This window comes from Populus alba, chromosome 9 (assembly GCF_005239225.2).
Source record: "Populus alba chromosome 9, ASM523922v2, whole genome shotgun sequence".
Classification (NCBI taxonomy): domain Eukaryota; kingdom Viridiplantae; phylum Streptophyta; class Magnoliopsida; order Malpighiales; family Salicaceae; genus Populus; species Populus alba.
Window position 1 is genome coordinate 3,090,398 of NC_133292.1, and position 20,203 is coordinate 3,110,600.

The 20,203-nt window shown below is 33.2% G+C and overlaps 2 protein-coding genes across 2 annotated transcripts; one reads left to right on the forward strand and one right to left on the reverse strand.

Annotated features, from left to right (window-relative positions):
* The first annotated feature begins 8,325 nt into the window (after window positions 1-8,325).
* LOC118053845 (linoleate 13S-lipoxygenase 2-1, chloroplastic) lies at window positions 8,326-12,891 on the forward strand. Its single transcript, XM_035065237.2, has 9 exons — window positions 8,326-8,674; window positions 8,784-9,052; window positions 9,286-9,523; window positions 9,617-9,937; window positions 10,015-10,100; window positions 10,189-10,299; window positions 10,396-10,700; window positions 10,852-11,118; window positions 11,230-12,891. Exons 1-9 carry the CDS (start codon window positions 8,326-8,328, stop codon window positions 11,987-11,989), a joined length of 2,706 nt encoding a protein of 901 aa, XP_034921128.1. The 3' UTR covers window positions 11,990-12,891.
* Window positions 12,892-13,007: 116 nt separating this feature from the next.
* Window positions 13,008-17,079, reverse strand: LOC118053844 (O-fucosyltransferase 20). Its single transcript, XM_035065236.2, has 6 exons — window positions 16,171-17,079; window positions 15,850-16,018; window positions 14,783-14,872; window positions 14,339-14,622; window positions 13,949-14,207; window positions 13,008-13,714 (listed from the first exon to the last, which is right to left on the reverse strand). Exons 1-6 carry the CDS (start codon window positions 16,899-16,901, stop codon window positions 13,481-13,483), a joined length of 1,767 nt encoding a protein of 588 aa, XP_034921127.1. The 5' UTR covers window positions 16,902-17,079; the 3' UTR covers window positions 13,008-13,480.
* Between the last annotated feature and the right edge of the window lie 3,124 nt (window positions 17,080-20,203).

Below are 20,203 nucleotides of genomic sequence, written 5' to 3' on the forward strand. Positions count from 1 at the left end.
GCTTGTGAGTGAATTTCTTTATTTTTCTTGTAATTATGAAAGGACCAAGCTTGTGAGTGGTTTTAAGATGGTTTTAAAAAAGGAAAGGAAATGCTTAAACACAAGAGTACAAAGAGATTAAATGGAAAGAAAGGGAGAGATAGAGGGGGGGAACTAGAGAAATCAAGGAAATAAGAAGAAGGGTGGTGACAATTTCGATTGGTTGCATTTCAAAGCTCTCATAATTACTTGGTAAGGTGATAATAACCTAATCATATAGGTTTGAGTAGAATTGAAATGATTTAGGAGAAAATTAAGAAAACTTCAGTTGGGGTTCTTGGTAAAAAAAAAAAAAGAGTAAAAATGTAAAATTGATGGAAATTGAAGAGTTTTGAAAAATTAAGAGTTATATAGCCAAGCAATAAAGAAAAAAAGCAGAGGAAATTAATTTGTTAGTTTAAATGCGTAATTATTATGATCATGTCTAGAGATGAAAACATTGCTTTATTAAATTTAATTGAGATCTTAGGATGTGTTTGAATTTAGATTTTCTTGAGAAAGTTGAGGGTTAAATGCATGGTTGTAACTGTAAATAAAATTGTATTAGTATTAAGTGAAAAGTGGATTGATTGAGTATAAATAATTCATTATGGGCGATGCATTGATGAATGTTGAATCTCCTTATTGAAATTAGGAGCTGTATTATGAGTGGGTCAATCAGTGAAGGGAGCGAGGGCTTTTGAATGAGCAAATAGGTGACTGCCACCTCGTTCCATTTAAAATTTCAGTATTGTTTTTAGTTTTATCTTATTCCTTAATGGATAATAGTGAAAATGGTGTTGGAAATAGAAATGTCGTGAAGCAACTTGCAAAAAAAAAAATTATGTATGATCCAATTTAAATAGAAGTTGATGATCTAGTGGAAAAGAGGGGGGGATTTAATTCAAATCAAATAGAATTATTCAGTTTTTTAAATTTTAAAAACATTGACGGACTCGAAGAATGTCCGATACTTAATATATCGTGACAATAATAGCTAAGAAAATTATCATTGATGTTGATAGATAATGTTAACTGATTCAAAGGATGTTCGATCCTTAGTATGTTGTGATGATGGTATCTAAGGAGATGATTATTGATGTTGGTTGATAATGTTGAAGGACTCGAAGGATGTTTGATGCTTAGTATGACATTATAACAGTAGCTAAGGTAATGATTCATGATGTTGATCAATAATATTGACGAACTCAAATGATATCTAATACTTAATATATCGTAATGGCAGTAGCTAAGGAGATTGTTATCGATATAAATTGATGAATATGACGAAGAAAATGAAAGGAATGTGTTATGATATTTAATGATCATGTTGATTGTGTCTAATAAAACAGGTAGAAGGCTTGAGTAAACTAGATGATGATTGTCATGAAGAATAAATGACTTAGTTATTTATACTGACTACAACTAAGGGGTTGGGTGTAAATTAAATTGCTCTTACCAAAGATTACTTTTGGATATGTTTTTAAAAATTATGCATATTGTGAGATTAAATTTTTTTAATTTATATTTATCTCTTGATTTTTCCAGTTTAGTATTTGCATATCATTAATGATTTTTTTTTTTAATATTTATTGGCACGAATAATTCTTGATTTATTTAAGTAGAACTGTAGAAGTATGCATAAGTCTTTTATATTTTATTAAGAATTTTTTTAATTATGGGAAAATTCACATTAGAAAAGCCTGCATATTTTTTAATGAAAATTAAAATTATCCGACCTCACTTCTAAAAAATACAATAGATTGTACTCTCCAAGACCAGTACAAAACACATGTATTAAAAAAACACAAAACGGTATCACAAACGGGGTAAATATTAGATGAGTCTGAGTCGTCACGAGGTCTCACGATCACGAATATAAATCATATACGACCACAGTGCGATGGTGGGAGAAATTTATAGACTCAAGACATGAACACTGATCGCTCGCTCATGCAATAAAATCCATTTCTTTTTACGAGAAATTTATATGGTCTCGACGGTGGATGCAGATGAATTTTGTTTATAAAAACGTTCGTCCTCCTGCTTTCTTCTTCTTGATATTAATTTATTATGCTGCTACCTACAACCAACAAGTAGATACATACAACCTAATTCTTGCCTCAAGGATGGTCATGGGAGCTCTGATCTTATATAATATTAATAAGGATAATGTTTTTGAGAGTTTCAATGACAATATATATCTCCAGTCTGTTTAGATCTTCAAAATTAATAATATTTATATCTCTCGTATATTACCGATGAATATTTGTCACTTTAACAGGTGTGATGTGTGCAGTGTAATAGTTGGCTGGAAATTAATGAACGGAAGAACATGGGCTGTCATAATTTCTGAAGCATATCCGGCTATCAAGATATGGCCTCTGCGAGATACTGGAACAGCAACTAATGTTGCAATTTCAATAAGTTGAGTCTCCATTGTAGATCTGGATCAAGAAATACGTAAGCACTTGTGGCCTTCTACGGTGGTGTTCTAGCACTCCCCCTGCTGCATCTAGGGTTCTTGACGCGCCTTTGAGATAAAAATGATATGGGATAGGTCGTCTCTAGCCATCTTGCTTCGAAAACTCAACTGTATAATTTGATGATTTTCGGAGATGAAAAACTTAACTTAATTCTTCCTTTTCTTATTTTAGTTTCCTCTCAGGCACGAAGAACATTCAGTATTTCAAAACTCGAATTTTTTTTAGTTGTTTTGTGCTTCATTTTTAATTATTAGTAAATTCATTATCATCATTTTTCATATGAAATTCATAACAAAATACTTATCAATTCATCAAAAATCATTTCAATTCATATCCATTAGCATATAATATTACCTATACACATATTAATTCAACAAACCCATAAATTATTATAAACCCTAACATTTTCAATAACTAATTTTTAGAGATGTAGACCTAGTATTTTTGGAATTTCCATATCTTGCTGACCTATCAGAGAGAGATGAAGTCTATAACAACACAAGTATAAAAAAATTAATTGCTAGGCAAGCCAACTCTTTTCTCAAACCCATCAGCTGCCTCTTTCTATACCTATATATATATATATATATCTTAGACCATACATAGAAATTTTGTCCCAAAATCCTCTTTTAAAAACGGAAAAGAGAAGGAATTTCCTTCCTGAATCTGATTTTGAAAGGTGGGGGCTGGGGAGAGGGGGGCAATTGCCCCCTCTTGCCCCTACGTGGCTCCGCCACTGGTCATGATACTGTTCAGGAATGGAGCATTCTCTCTTAATGCGACAAGAAAATACATGCTTGTAAAGGTTTGAGCTTCTAAATAATAAGAGATCTATGATTTTTTCTGGTTTTTAAGTGATAAAATTCTTAAAAGTAATTTCATCTCATCGATCTAGTTAACACCGAGTCATCCATGCTAGCTAGAACTAGAGATTTTAATTTCGGAGGGAGAAAGGAGATCGTAAATTTAAAGTTGACATTTTTCGTACTGTTAAAACTATTGATAAATTCATTACCAGTTGTTAATTAAAAGCTCGTTTATCTACACAGTGAACCGTATTTCAAACCGTGATTTTCCTCATAGAAAGCATCACAAGAGTGTTTAGAACGTGGTGCAAACCGTGTTTCCTCATATTTAAAATTTTGTTTACTTAAAATAAAAAAAATTTATGCGTTTAGATTGTTTTGATGTGCTGCTATCAAAAATAATTTTTAAAAGATAAAAAAAAACTTTATTTTGATATATTTCTAGGTGAAAAGCATGTTGAACCGTCACCACTACCACAATTCCAAACATAAAGTTTCAAATGGTTTTTACACAATCGATCATAGTTTCAAACGAAACACGATTGGCACCGTAGATAATAACTAGAATAAAATCTCATAATTGATGCACAACAATGAATATTGTTATAATCTAATTTTGTACCTTTTATTTTAAAAATATTTTTGTAATACAAAAAGAATTAAAAAAATGTTTTTAATGTATTTTTACATTTTCAACATTTTCTCAAAAGAAATCAAAATTCAAATTAACTTTTCAACGCGTTGAGTTTTTAACACGTCATCCTTAAAATCATTGAACAATTTTATTGAGTTGTCGTTGAAGTTGTCTTTTTAAAAAAAATATCAAATTACAAAAATATAAGAAAAACAAAAAATGTTTGGGCAAAGGGACCAAAAATGCAAAAATAAAATAAAATAAGGGATCAAAGTTTTTTTAGTTGCTTGGGGACCAAGCAATTAGGAGGAAAATAAAATAGGTGGTTGTAGCACATAAAAAAAAAAAAAAGACCAGAAAGAAAAGGAAAGAAAGAAAAACAAAAGGTTGTTCCCACATTCTCTCCCTACACACACAAAAAAAAAACCCTAGCCCCATCTTTACAAACACAACCGCCAACCATACAAGAAAAAAGAGCCCCCAGCTTTAACCTTCATCTTCCACTTATTACAATTCCTCTAACAAAACCTCCTGTCTGCATCTTCTTTCCTAAGAGAACTATTCCAAACGCCCCACCATCATTTTTTGATCTAGACACTTCATTTCTTACTAAGCCGACAACATCAATAACACAAAAGAATCAACACCTTATCACCAGTAAAGGCCTCATCTTTGGTCGGTCTCTTCTCCTCTAACCATATATATAGTAGCAACAATTTCTTCAACTCGCCATCAACACCATTGAACTAGAATAACTCCACCAACCTCTAAATAGTAACTAAACACCCAAACCAACCTTTTTTTACCCTTAATGCCACTCATTATTTGACCACCATCAACCACAAATCATCCCCTCTAACTAACACCTCAACATTGTTTCTACACCTCAAATCTCCTCTCATCACAACCATCTATGTACTAGCCTCGCACATGATAGCTCTTTCACATCTCAACCCACAACCCCAACTCCTCTCAAGAGACTCAATGGTTTAATCAACTCTAAAAATCAAACTCTTTCACAATCAAACACCCTAGCATCGGGCCTAAAATAAACTCAACCCTTAGGCGACCCACTAGTAGCATTGTTGTCATTATCAAAAGTACCTTTTATCGCCAGCAGAAGCGGTTGACATCCTTTCAACCATAACAACAATCGCATGAGGATAAAGAAAAGATAAGAGGACCAAAGCTTTGGAAGGCTAGATCTCCTTCCTTAAAGAGGGTGAAGGAGCACTATTGATGTAGGAGAAAAAAGGAGGCAGGTAAGCACCCGATCCACCAATAATGCTTGTTCAGTAATGGCAACGCATGAATCCACGCACTAGTAGTGGCAGTGGCACTTGGTACATAACATGACCAAAAGATTGATGTTTTATTCCAAATGCAAGAGTGTCAAAGTAATAAATAACCCGACAAGACCAAGGTCGAACTATAGGGAGATTAACTATATAAATTACAAATAACAACAACAACAAGAAGAAGTTAAAGAGGACTTTGAGATGTAAGATTAATGTGATGATTAATCAAAGAAAAAAGCAATTGTCAATGTTAGAAGATCCACTAATAGTATTATAAATAAGTATAGTATAAACTCTTTTTATTAATTAACTGAAAACCACAAACAAAGAAGGTTCCAATCGAATGATTTATCCTTAATAAGTCATTATAAATTTTTAACATAATCATATTAATTATCTTATTTTAGTAACAACATACTTTTAAATATTGTTAGGAATTCATAATGTTAATTTATGTTAACAACAAATCAAGTTCCTTTCATAGCACAGGTGTAGGTTATACCATACGGTTGGCTATGAAAGTGTCAAGCAATTGTTGTACCAAGTGTTATATAACACAAATCTAGATTAACCATTTAACAAGTAAGGTATTAAGAATTAATAAGATAAAAAGATAAGACATGTTAATAACAAACTTTCTTGGATATAAACATTGAAGTCCATGTTGAGTTTATATAATACATATTCTAACACCATTGGCGAAACCTTTTCACATTGACATAATAAACTTAGCTAAACATAATAAATAAGAGAAACATAAATAAACAGCATAAGAACATAGGTAAAGTAAAGGAAATGAAAAGCATAAACAAGAGATTAATGAAAGCAAAACTTAAAAATTACAAAAATACAAAGAAAGAAAGCAAAAATATGATCTTGATCTGAAAACCAAGATGCCTAAAAGCATGGAAAATGCCTCCTTTTATAGCCAAAATTCAGAACTATTGATTTGATAACTAATTATTGAGTGGGTAGCCATCTCTTGACTTGATAACAATCCTTATCTTCTTGTCTGCAGAAAATGGCATTGCTATAAAATTTGAACAGATAGTCTTCATAAAAGTTCTGGAAAATTGTCTCAACTTTCCAACAAAACAAGAATGAGATCATTTGGACTTTTAGAACTTGAGATATGGGTTGAACACTGAACAATGTCTAGGCTGCAGGGCAGATTCTGACTTCTCTTTTGATGCTAAGATTTGGACTTCCAAATGACATAATTGAGTCTTGAACTCTTATGAATGTTTTAGGCCTATGTCTTAGCTTTCTAGCCATATAAACCAAACTGAAATCCAAGATCTACAGCTCCAGATATGACTCAATGACTAAAAAATGTTCGAGTTTGAATTGAATTAGCATCTCTTTTCTAAGCTTAGCCCTCTCTTTGTCTTCTCAATTTATGTAGTTAAACTCATCAATCAAATCTTTGATTTATATGATAGGCCTCCATTTAAAATAAACATTTACCATAAATTAAAGGTATCTTATATTATCATACTTGTTATTATAAAGCATGCTCTGGTTAAGGAGTTATTAATACTTCAAGTGCAAAATGATGATTTAAAACCTTGATAAAAATGCACTTTTAAGTACTTATCAGTACACGCACCATCACTATTCCAACAGTCTTTCAGTGTTTAATTTAGTATACCTTGGACATTTCAAACGCCTTAGAAGATCAATTTATAAACTCAAACCATTTTTTCATAAATTGCTATAACATTGGGAAATTTAGGATAAATTGTTTATTGTTGTGTATATTTTTGTATTGTTTAGACATTATTTGATTTGAATTCATGTGTTTTTTTGGTTTGATAATTTGCATTGAATTGCGAGTTTATTTTTGACGTTGTGATTGCTAATTAAATGTTGGTTCATGATTTAAGGTTGAGTTTATGTTGATTTGAGCATTAAATCTTTATGTTTTGATTTATTTGGATTGACGTGAAATTTGTATGAAGTATAGGAAATTAATAAAATTTGTGTGGATGTTTGGCATTGTTTGGTTTTGTGTTGATGAACAATAATTTGTTTTGAATTGATATAGTGATTCAAATAGCTTTGATAAAAACATTTTATTTGCGTCTTGCCAAGCACAGTCTTTGCCCAATTTTTAATAAATTTTAAATTTTTGAAAGATCATTTTGCAATAAATTTGAATTTCCTATTTTTTTTCTACCCTCATATATATAATATTTGGAATTGTGACCTATACGCTATGTGTTTTTTCAGTATTATACGAATTAGTTCCTTTTCATAAAAACAACAACAACAACAACATCAACAACAAAAAATCTTTGTTTTAAAAATATAATTTTAATTTTAATTTGCATATGGTCAAGTCTCTCAAAAATAAATTATATTTGTATATTTTAGCATATTAAAAAAAGTAGGCTTTTCATTTTTACATGCATTTTTGGTTTAGTAGTTTATTAAAGCCGTGAAAATTTGGCTTACATTTTAAAAATACCAAAACTTTATTTCCTTTTTTCTAATATCAAGGATCATGAACTTCTACATAAAATGTATTACCGATATTCAAAGAAAAAAATACAAAAACAAAATGTTTTGACTTTAGAATCGGCTTTAACCTGATAATATAAAGATTTCATTATCGATGATGACTTTTATTAAATTTTAGATAGACCAACGGCTAATAAAAACAATAATACTTTAGTTTATATCAGACAAATAAACAATACAACTTACTTTAAGTAAGGTACACTAAGGATGATACATGCATCCTCCTTAAACACAACCGTTCTTTTATTCAGACTCTAAAAACAATTAGAGTTTTAATTATGATTAAAATATCATATGATAATTTATGATTTTTTTACCAATAAAAAAATAAGATTTTTTTTTTCTGACTAAAGCGATCCCAACTTAAGAGAATAATTACCATGAAATTACATGCATGCAACAAATATCATGATTGCATGCAACTTCATAAGATGGATCCCTTGTGGGGCTCCCCTCCCCCCACCCCAGCATTATAAATGCAACCAATCTTACAATTCTCATTGCACCAAACCAAGTACACTACTTCTCCTTCCCACACTTCACCACCGCTGCCTCTTAAGATGATAAGCTCTCAGATTCAAAAGCTCAACTCCACCAAACCCTCGTCATCACTTTTACCAAAACCCTCAATCCTGAGCCATGGAAACCCCAGCCTTCCGATTTATAAGCAGCAACATTTACCTAAAAGGCAAGCTAACTTTAGAATCCGTGCAGTTCTTGGCAATGCCAAGGTTTTATCAAAACCATCAACAACAGAAACTGCTGTGAAAGTTAAGGCAACTGTTACGGTTAAAGTAACAGTTGGTGGAATTTTCTCCAATATTGGTTTAACAATACCTCTTGATGAGTTAACTGAGGTATTTGGTAAATCTTTTCTTTTGGAGCTTGTTAGCTCACAGCTTGATCCCAGTAAGTAGTGCTTCTGATTTCTATTTCTATTTACTGATATTTTGGTGGTGTTGCATGTAACTATAGATTTTTTCATGAACTTATACGTGTCTGGTATATTTTTGGGCAGAAACTGGATTAGAGAAGGAAACAATCAAGGCTTATGCTCACAAAGCAAGCCAAAAAGATGATGAGGTGAAATATGAGACTAAATTCACGGTACCGGCGGGATTTGGAGCGGTTGGAGCAGTTTTGGTAGAGAACCAACATCACAAGGAAATCTTTCTTCAGGACATAGTTCTTGAAGGATTCCCTAATGGTCCCGTCAATGTTGAATGTGATTCATGGGCTCATTCCAAATATGATGATTCTAAGAAGAGAATTTTCTTTGCCAACAAGGTCCTATTCTTTTCCAACAAATTTAAAGATTTTCCATTATCGGCAAAATAAACTTACTAATCTCTCTGTAGAAAATTTTCATGAATTCACGATAGAGAAGAAGGGATAAACAACGTAATTAAACTAAACTAGAAATAAAAGAAAACGACGTGTTCAAGGTTCAAATAGGATTCTCATAGCTTTGATTGTTGATTTTTAGTTGTTTTTTATCTGGTTATGTGCTTATGAACCAGTCCTACATAACCTCCGAGACCCCTGATGGACTGAAGAGGCTAAGGGAGCAAGAGTTGGAAGATATACGAGGAAATGGAGAAGGGGAGAGGAAGTCACATGAGAGGATCTATGACTACGATACATATAATGATCTTGGTTTTCCAGATATAACCAGTAAACTAGCAAGGCCTGTGCTAGGGGGCAAAGAGCGCCCGTACCCAAGGCGTTGCAGAACCGGACGCCCGCGCTCTAGAAAGGGTCAGCAAAATTCCTGATGACAAGAAAAAGAAATATTTCACAATTTATGATTCTATTTAGAATATCTGGTAATTATTTTGGTTATGAATGCAGACCCATCGTCAGAATCAAAAAGCCTCATTAACTATGTACCAAGGGATGAGGTGTTCTCGGAGGTGAAACAATTCACATTCTCAGCAAAGACATTGAAGTCTGTGTTGAACGCGCTCCTGCCATCGATTGAGTCTGTTTTTGAAGATCCAAAACTTGGATTCTCTTACTTCAATTCCATAGATTCTCTTTTCGACGAAGGAGTTACATTGCCAAAGCCGAAAAATCCAGGGTTTCTCCGCACGGTTTTGCCAAGGCTTGTGAAAACTTTTAGAGAGGGAGGAGATGAATTGTTGCTCTTCGACACTCCTGACATGATTGATAGTATGATTCTCCTTCTACCTCTTCTCGTACATTTATATTTATAGAATAAATTTCTTACAAATAAGTTTCTTCTGCAGGAGATAAATTTTCTTGGTTCAAGGATGAAGAATTCTCTCGGCAAACACTGGCTGGTCTAAATCCTTTCAGCATACAATTAGTTACGGTAAGAAAATCCGTATTGAGTCACTTTTGCATTAGTGGTAGAAGGGTGACAGAAAAGTAAGAAGATTATTGTAACTTCTGTCGAGCAGGAATGGCCCCTAACAAGTAAGCTTGACCCTGAAATCTATGGCCCTCCTGAATCAATGATCACAACAGAACTCTTGGAAAAAGAGATTGGAGGAATTATGACTGTTGAAGAGGTAAGGGTGTGGACTCTGGTAAACAAGTAAATTTTCTATTTTGTATTGTTTCACAACATTTTCCAAATTAAGTTCTTGGATTTTGGTGGTTTGTAGGCTATGAAACAAAAGAGGATTTTTATGTTGGATTATCATGATTTATACTTGCCTTATGTGAACAAAGTGAGAGAGCTTGAAGGAACTACTCTATATGGATCTCGGACGCTGTTCTTCCTCATGGAAAATGGCACCTTGAGGCCTCTGGCCATTGAGCTCACTAGGCCACCATCCGGTGACAAGCCACAATGGAAACAAGTGTTTACACCCAGCTGTTCCGATGCCACTGGTTGCTGGCTGTGGAGGCTGGCTAAAGCTCATGTTTGTGCTCATGACTCCGGCTACCACCAGCTCGTCATTCACTGGTAGGTCCAAGTTGAGATTAATAGTATGTCGATTGTAAGATTTGATAAGTTCAAGAAATTATGCTTTTTTATGAACCTACTTGTCATTCATTGGTACAAACTCGAAGCCATGATCATGGAACTTAAACTTTGGGACCTTTTTTCTTTGCAGGCTAAGGACACACTGCTGTGCAGAGCCGTACATAATTGCTGCTAACAGGCAACTAAGTGCAATGCATCCAATCAATAGACTTCTACGTCCGCATTTCCGATACACAATGGAAATCAACGCTCTTGCTCGAGAAAGCCTCATCAATGCAGCAGGAATAATTGAAACCACTTTCTCTCCTGGAAAATACTGCATGGAGCTCAGCTCAGTTGCTTATGACAAGCTATGGAGATTCGATACGGAAGCACTGCCAGCTGACCTCATTAGAAGGTAACGCACGTACATAGGTCTAGAGTTTGTCTAACCTTATCCCACAGTTCTTGGACGGCCCTGTTATTTAGCTGCTCAACACATCAATTCTCTGCCTTCGTCAATTTTCAGGGGAATGGCAGTAGAGGATCCAACAGCAAGACATGGCCTGAAGCTGGCAATCGAAGACTATCCATTTGCCAATGACGGTCTTGTTCTTTGGGATGCAATTAAGGAATGGGTTGGTGACTACGTGAACCACTACTACCCAGAAGCAATCAAGGTGGAGTCCGACAAAGAACTTCAAGCATGGTGGACAGAAGTGCGAGCTAAAGGCCACGAAGACAAGAAGGATGAACCATGGTGGCCTGTCCTGAAAACACAAGAAAACTTGGTTCATGTTTTAACTACAATAATTTGGGTGACTTCGGGTCATCATGCAGCTGTGAACTTTGGCCAGTACATGTATGGTGGGTACTTCCCCAACAGGCCAACAATAGCTCGAACCAACATGCCAACTGAGTCACCATCAGATGAGGAGTGGAAGCTCTTCTTGAAGAAACCAGAACTTTCACTGTTAAAATGCTTCCCTACACAGCTTCAAGCAACAAAAGTGATGGCTGTTCTGAATGTTTTATCTAGCCATTCGCCTGACGAGGAGTATATCGGCGAGAAAACAGAACCATCTTGGGAAGAAAATCCTGTCATTAAGGCTGCATTTGAAAAGTTCGCTGGAAAACTGAAGGAGCTCGAAGGGATTATTGATGAAAGGAACACTGATTTGAACCTGAAAAATAGGACTGGAGCTGGAGTTGTTCCATATGAGCTCCTGAAGCCATTTTCTGCTCATGGTGTCACAGGGAAGGGAGTTCCTAATAGCATCTCCATTTAATATGCTTGAAAATTGCAACAAATAATCTTAAGAGTATGTCCACATAACTTCCATATCAGAAGTCATCTAAATAAGCTCCATGAATAAAGATTTATCAGCAATCTATTCACTTTATGCTATATAGTTTGCTTAAATTATTATCTTGTCTATTATCATTATAAAACCCTTACAAATTAACATAAATTATACTAACAAAGGGGGTGTTGATGAATCGTGAGCGTAATAAATGGAGTTACCTTGATCTAGCTGATCATTTATTCTACATATATTTAAACTGAAACTCAATCTGAAATCTCTAAATTATGAAACTTACATAACTGAACCAATAAAATTCTTCATTTTGGATACTCTGTTAAATCCAGAAATCATATTTAATCCACACATTTAATGACATTGCCTCATTGCACCTAGCTTTGCTGTCCAAAAATGAAAAATCTGTATTGCAGCCAACGCTGAATGCATGTAGCCAACGCTGAAATCTGATTATCTGCATGAATATCAGCAACCAAAGTCCGATAAACTGGCTACTATGTTGGGAGAGAGCACAACCAACGTATGTAGCAAGGGCAGACTATATTTAAATCTTGCTAGCATGCAGCTCCTAGAGGGCAAATATGATACAGTATCTGGGTGGCAGCACACTGGGATTAAGCTCAAACAACGTAGACAACAAATTGCCAAAAGACAAATCTCAATCTGAAAACTGGCTGTCGTTCGCGTAGCAAACTCCCCAAAAGAGTAAGCATCTCCGTGTATGGCCAAAAGCTGGAAGAGCCTAAAGCCTCATGTGGAACAATACCTCAGTAATAATTTAGAGTCCAGACACCATCATGCAGAGCATTATAAGGTAGTGTTTTGCATTTTAATATGGTTGCTTTTTATTAAAAAAAAATTACTCAGAAATACATAAAATAATATTTAATTTTATTTTAAAATTCATTTTTAACATCATCACTCCAAAACTACTCAAAAAAATCAAAATTTCATAAAACACGATTTCTACAACAAAAACAAACAGTTGTAAGACCAAGTTCATTATTTTTCTCATAAATAAAGGATACAAGATTGAGAAACAGATGAACACTTGCCATCTATAATAATATTTCTCTGGAAATGAGTTATTGTACAGCGTATGAACCTATGCTACATAAATTTAGAAGAAAGAATGAATTGATGTATCCTATATGCTATAAAGAATCAAACGAAGCACTGTATAGTTTACTATTTTTGTCGTAACGTACCTATCTTGCTTACACGCATGTATAAGAGCATATGAATAAATAAATGAGATTACTCGCAAACGCATGCCCCTTCTGCAGCTGCACTTCAAAGATGGAGCTCAATAGAACCATCATTGCCTAGAACAGTATTACATGGCTCTTAATGAGTTCTATCGTCATGCTGGCACTGATTTAACCATGAGTATGCGAGTCACTGCACTCTGCACATTTTGCATTCTAATTGCATCATGTTGGCAGTCTTTGGTGTCAATCACAAAACGTGAGTATGCGAGTCTTTGCACATACACTCAGGAACTGGATGCTTTGTAACATCTCTTCCAGCTTTGCTAGTCCTGAGTTCTGGTTGCCCTAAGGAGTCATGATGCAATTCTTTTATGACTCTGTTGAACTCTGCTTCGGGGAGAGAAGAATTTAGAAAATAAGGGAGCATGTGTCTTTTGTTTGGGGTTATATACTTCTTGTGTCCTGCATATGCCCTGTGTCCCTGTAACAAAAACAAAAGTTCAGTTTCAAAGATAGCAGGATAAACACATTTGAGATTCTAAATCCATGAATTGAAGATCATTAAAGATCCATTGGACAAATGAATCATTCGCTAAAGTCAGTGCTTTAGCTAGAGAAGAACATATGTATATGCATATATTTAGTCTACTTGCTTCTACAATTAGAAAGAGTAAAAATTACAAGATGCAAACAAAGAAGTGATGGCAGACTGTACCTGGATTGCATGGCCCATGTTTCCACCATGAGATGGCATAAAAACATCACTGTTCTCTGAAACTAAATAATCAATGGCGGCCATTAAGGAAGCTTTGTTTGCAAATGGTTTTAGTTCACCAGGTAAGGCAAGATCTTCCTTGTTGTAGAAATTAGGAAATTCTCTGGTTAATGGTAGCAAAGCTTCTTTCCCTCCAAGTGGTTGCCCTCCTGCCCAGTATATACTTGCACTTTTTGGAGCTCCAAGAGCTTTAAGAAGCCTAATACATTAAAATAAAATAAAAAATCGACTTTAGAAATTGTTCAAATATAAAAAATAGGTAAACTATGCAAATTGAAGTCACATTGCCTTAATCCTGACACAACAGCTTGCATAGCATTAAATTCTAACCTAGCAACCTCCAAGGCATTCAAAGGGCAGAGACCAGCAAGCTTTCTTTCATGACAAGTCATGTTTGACTTTGCAGTGAGTAGTTCAGGTCGTTGTTTCCTCTCCTTATTGATTATCTCGTCATAGTCATGGCTCAAACCATGGTGGCATCCAGTCCTCACCCACACATCCAACTCCATCCGCAGATGAAGAGCAAGATAAGGTCCTTTGCTCTGCATCCTCTCTGCGAGCTTGTTACCAAGCTCCAAAACTGGTGGTGCAAACCTCAATGCATGAAATGCCACCTGGAAAAAAAAAATGAGATCAGAACATCTACATTGAGAATATGAATGGAGAACAGCACTCGACTGAGTTTAAATTCACAAATGACCGAATTTTAGCACAATTGTGAAAAGCCGTCAATCTAATGGAAAAAACTAAAAAGCAAGAAAAATCTTAAAATACCTTGCATCGAAGTTTCTGAAGATCAGAAGGAAGATCTTTAGAGAGCCTTGAATCCAAACCACGTAGAAGCAAAACACCTTCTCGGTTAAGCTGCAGAACCAAAATAACCACAAGTAAGACCCACTATGCCAATTGGTATCAGCTGGCGCACATTGATACTGGTCAAATGTGAAATGACAACTCTCATGAGAGATAATACACTGGACATGCTAAACGTGGACAAAACTCGAGCTGGGTTTGATATTAAGGCTGTGTTTGTTTTTGCAGTCCAACCGCACCTTTGAAAAAATTTGATTGTTTTTCTTCAAATTGGTTTTTTTTTTTGTGTGCGCTTTTTAACCGTTTTAATGTGATGATATCAAAATAATTTAAAAAATATATATTTTGATGCATTTCCAAGCAAAAATACACTTTGAAAAGCAACCTCTACCACAATTTCAAGCACGCTCTAAAATCAGCTATACATTGAATCAATCTTTCTCTGAAGCTAGTGAATCAAATGTACAGGCAAAGAATCTTTCATCTAAAATGCCATCCAGCAAAAAAACAGAACCGTTCAATCAGTATGAGACCAGAGCCAAATAATATAACTGGAGTGCCAGACTGCAATTTGTGCCCTCAAAATTATGAAATTTTCCAACAGTTCTTTCTTTCTTTTTAAGCCTAGTCGTAGAACAGCAGCTATTTTGGTAAGTCATTATTGTAATCCTGATTATCGATTAATAGCATCCTACCCCAACAACCAGAACATAATACTCTAAATCCAAACAGTTAAAGCAAAGCAAAAACCGAAGAACAGACATACATGCTCAATAATACCTTAACAATTTGTGGGCCATTAAGCCTAGTTACAAACTATCAGCTGCCAAGCTTAGCTTATCTTACATGCCTACATTCTAAATTTCCCTCCTTTTTTTTATTTTTCATTTGCTAAATCAACTTTCCAAAGTGAACAAGGAACAAGTGGCAAAAGCATCTACTTCAAACAACAAACTGGTCAGCAACAATCAATACAAAGAAGATAAGCAATTACTCTGCGGTGAAAAAAACTGAGAAACAATTCTCACCCTTTTGAGATAACGTGCGCGGATCCATTGAGGGGAGACATGGAGAGGAGTTCGGCTCTCCACCACCGGCCTTCTGGTTAGATGATATGATGGCAATGATGAAACTATTCTCACATCATTTGCTAGAACTCTCTTGAAATTCTCCAAATCAAATATATCAGAAAATTCACTGCATTCACCATATAAAACCACAATCACAAAGGTTAATTAAATAAACACACACATGTAGCATTTATGGACAACAAAGGAAACAAATTTAGTTTGCATAGCCTATGATACAAAATGTTTTAATAGTTTTTTTTTTTTTTTTTTTTTTTTAACCTTTCATCTCTCCAAATGACATTAACTTGCAAAATAGGAACGACCAAAGCAGCTCCAAGAATCCTTGCAATCACCACAGCATCCACAATCTGATTCCTCTGCTGATTCAGTCCGCCAGAAACCACAACTAGTAAATACTTCCTCCTGTCCTCAAAAATCAGCTCACTCCCTCTCCTATAGTCACTACTAAACTTTAAACAAGGCTTATAACCCAACCCATCAGGTTGTTTCCAAAACTCACTCTCCTCTTCAATCCCACCAGATATTCCATCCTGAAAATCAACCACACCTTTCAAAGACTCATGTTTTACTTCGTTTGACTTAATACCCGCCTCAAATTTTAGCTCCCGAGCATTCATAGATCCTACTTCTTGATCTTTTTTATCATTTATTTCATCATTTGAAACAAAACCAACCTGCTGTCTTGTATGCCCATTAGAAAAGGAATCTTGCAGCTCTGACTGACTAGTCACACAAGAGTAAGGAGAAAGTGGTATTAAAGGGTCAAGAGTGTACCATAACTTTAACATACCAAGAAAACCACAAAGAAACAGAGCCAAAAACCAAAATCTTGGACTTCTAAACCATTTCAACCAAAAGAACCTGTTTGCTGATGGTTTCTTTGGAGGAATAAGCAGAGATTGTAAAGAAGAAGAAGATAAAGAATTTATTATTTGTGATGGAACTGATATGTAAGAAACTTTCTTTGCATTATTCTTTGATTTTGCCATTAAAGAAAGAACTAGAAAAAACACTCCTTTTGAAACCCCTCTTTTTTCTTGAAGAAATGTGGTGTCTTTGAGAGAGAAAGAAGTGGTGGGAACGCGAGGACTGAGCGAAAAGGGCTGTCTGTCTACGCGTTGGAGCTGGCAGAATAGGGAGGAGAAGAAGAGAAAGGTGTCTCGGACGGTTTCGTGGAGGTTTATTTTTAAACTACTTCAATTATTATTTATTATAATGGTATTGTTTAGCATGGTAGTTGAATTATATTTTTTTAAAAAAAATAAATTTTTTAGTTTTAATTTAATTTTTTTAATAATTTTTTATTATTTTGATATATTAATATTAAAAAATATATTATTTTAATTTATTTAAAAAAAACTTTAAAAAAAAATATCACCATGACTTAATTTTTTATTTAATTCAAATTTAAAATTAAACAGTGTAAAGATTATCTTAATATGATTCATTTAATTTGATTAGCTCAAAATCAACATGCTTAATTGGTAAAATAAATTGATTACATTATATTAAATTAACTCTTAAATAATTAAATATAAAATTTAATGCTAAAAAAAATTCTAGTCAAAAAAAAATTAAAGTTAACTAACCAGATTGGAATTTAATAATATTATTAAAAAATCTCATGTTGCTTAAACATTCCTTTTTATATATTAAAAAAATATATAGCTTAGCGCACAGCATGTTTATAGATTTGAATGTGAAACTTTAACATGAATAGTGTGTTTTTTTTTATTTAATTTATAAAAATAATATTGTTTTGTTTTTTTCTTTCACGTGAAAATATTTTCTAGTTTTCTACATGTCCTTAAGATGATTCGGTTCATCAATTTGGAGGCAAAATTTTTTGACCGGTATCCACTTGCAAATTTCACGTGGATTAGAGACAGAGAGCACATCTCCTGAGTAATCTCGTACTGCGATTTCTACTAAATAAATAAGATAAATAATTATGTAAAGTCAAATTAAATTGTGGTTTTTTAGGAGCTCTTTTTTATATATAATTAATATGGTGTCTCTACCACCTTGTGTGTATATTAATTAATTTCACGAGCTTTCAAAATTAATAACTATATAAATCTTCATGATCCTAAGTTTATAAAACTTGAACTAATAATTTCTAAGGAGCAAATCTATAACATGACCAATTAAATTATGCCTCTTAAAAATTTTTTTTTTTTTCAGAAGCTTTGTTTTTACGGGTTACTTGTTAAAAAAAATTTTAAAAAATAAAAGCTAAACTAAATTCACTAGGACCTTGGACAGATAACTATTCATCATGATAATATAATTATTGTTTTTGCTCGTCCAATAAAAAAATAATAAACTTGTTATTAAAATAAAATTATTTTTTTTATGAGACCCATTAAAAATTTAACAAGAACAATCATAGTTTTTAACCTTTTTTAAAGTATAGTGTCAAGTTTATATTATCCTTGATTGTTAAGAGGTTAAATGGAGGCAATATGGTCTTTTTACATTTTAGAAAGATAATGTAAAGACTATTACTCTTCAAAGTAAAAATCTTCAAACATGCAAATAAGGATATTTTTATATTTTAAAAATATTTTTTTAGTGATTAACAAGTTAACTTGGGATAATTGAATCTTTTTATAAATTTACATATTAATTAAAAAAGAAAAGTAGATGGTGCATGTGTGGTATGCACTGGTTACAAGGCAACACATATGTTATCGTTTTACTTCCAAACACCATTTTTTGAGACAATATTTAAAATGTCTCGTCGTGGTATTTTCATTGGTGCCTTGCACATACATGGAGGAGTAATGATTGGACTCTAATTGATTTTTTTTTTCTTTTTTTTTTTTTCTCTCTTCTCCTTGTCATAATATAAAGGTATTCTTTTATTTTTTTTATTGTTATTTATTTTTTATTGGGAATTAGTCTTAGTGCCTTTTTTTTCTCTCTCTCAAATACTTTTATATGACGTTATCCTGATCATGTGCTCATGGTTGCAAAGTTAGCGGGTTTACATGAATCTTTTGTTTTCATTGATTTTTTATTATTATTTTTATTTTTCAGTTTAGCCATTGAGCACTTGGTTGCATAATAATTGAGATTCATGGTTTTATTTAGTTTATTTTCGACAGAGTTATTTCAATGTTACGACCAAGTTGTAAGTTCAGCATGCTAACCCAGATGAGCTTGGGTTTTGCCTTCTTTATGTTGTTAGTTTTTTCTGTCAATTTATTTATCGTTATTACATCCTTTTATTTGTATTATTTAAATTAAATGAATTTATTAAACTCAAATGAGTCAATAACTCTAGTCTTAGGTTTTTTTTTGTTTTTTTTAAAATGCTTGTGTCGAATTATTATTTTGTTAATGTTGAAAAAAATTTCAGCTGCATTAATTCTCAATTTGAGAGAAACTAATTACGCTCATTTTTTTTATTATAAATCTAATTGTGCTCATCTTATCATTTCTTATAACAAGGTGTACTGGATTCGCCTTCCCTTAAATTAGAACAATTAAATATTGGATTAGGTAATAAAGACAAAAAAAAAACATTATATTTAAATTTTTATTTTTATACTCTTAATCGCTTATATATTAAGAATACATAAATCCATTAAGCATGACCAATGATGTCATCCCTCTCAGTAGAGTACTAGAAGGGTAAATGTTAATTCTCTTTGGCTGCCTTAGCTCAGGAATTTATTTAACTTTTCCAACATGTTGACTAATTTAACTGACAAACCAGTGGACTAAGATTTTGTCTTTATTTTTCTAATCAACACGTGGCCCTGTTTCATGCCACCATTGCAAGCTGCCCAAACATGCCATCCTTTCACATTTATAATTTTTTTTGAAGACACAGCCTGGCTTCTTTCAAAATTGTAAGAAGCTATTTTCTAATATTTTTTATTTTAAATTAAATTTCTAATATTTTTAAATATTTTTAATACGCTGATTTTAAAAATAAATTTATAAATAATATAATTATTTATAAAAAAAAATCAACAAATATATCTTGTTTATTCATGAAAGTTTGAAAGTTTCTACTTTTTAAAAAATTTAAATTTTATTTTTATTTTAAAATAATATTTTAATAATCATAAAAATTATTATTACAGCTCCGAACATATATCGAGTCTTGACATGAGAAAGTGGATGTCAGAGACCATTAATGTTATTCATTAAGAAGAAAGAGTCAGGGCATCCGATGATGATACGGGACTCAATTTCACCTGGGAAAGGAGAGAGAAAGGACACAGTTGAGTCGAGTTGTCCTTGCATCTCGAGCGAGTTGTCCCAGTAAAAAACATTT

Coding starts and splice junctions, on each gene's coding strand:
- LOC118053845 (XM_035065237.2), top strand. CDS start 8,326: ATGATAAGCTCTCAGATTCAAAAGCTCAACTCCACCAAACCCTCGTCA. Junction 9,524..9,616: donor ACGCCCGCGCTCTAGAAAGG/GTCAGCAAAATT, acceptor TTATGAATGCAG/ACCCATCGTCAGAATCAAAA. Junction 11,119..11,229: donor CCAGCTGACCTCATTAGAAG/GTAACGCACGTA, acceptor GTCAATTTTCAG/GGGAATGGCAGTAGAGGATC.
- LOC118053844 (XM_035065236.2), bottom strand. CDS start 16,901: ATGGCAAAATCAAAGAATAATGCAAAGAAAGTTTCTTACATATCAGTT. Junction 14,208..14,338: donor AATGCCTTGGAGGTTGCTAG/GTTAGAATTTAA, acceptor TTAATGTATTAG/GCTTCTTAAAGCTCTTGGAG. Junction 13,715..13,948: donor ACATGGGCCATGCAATCCAG/GTACAGTCTGCC, acceptor TTTTTGTTACAG/GGACACAGGGCATATGCAGG.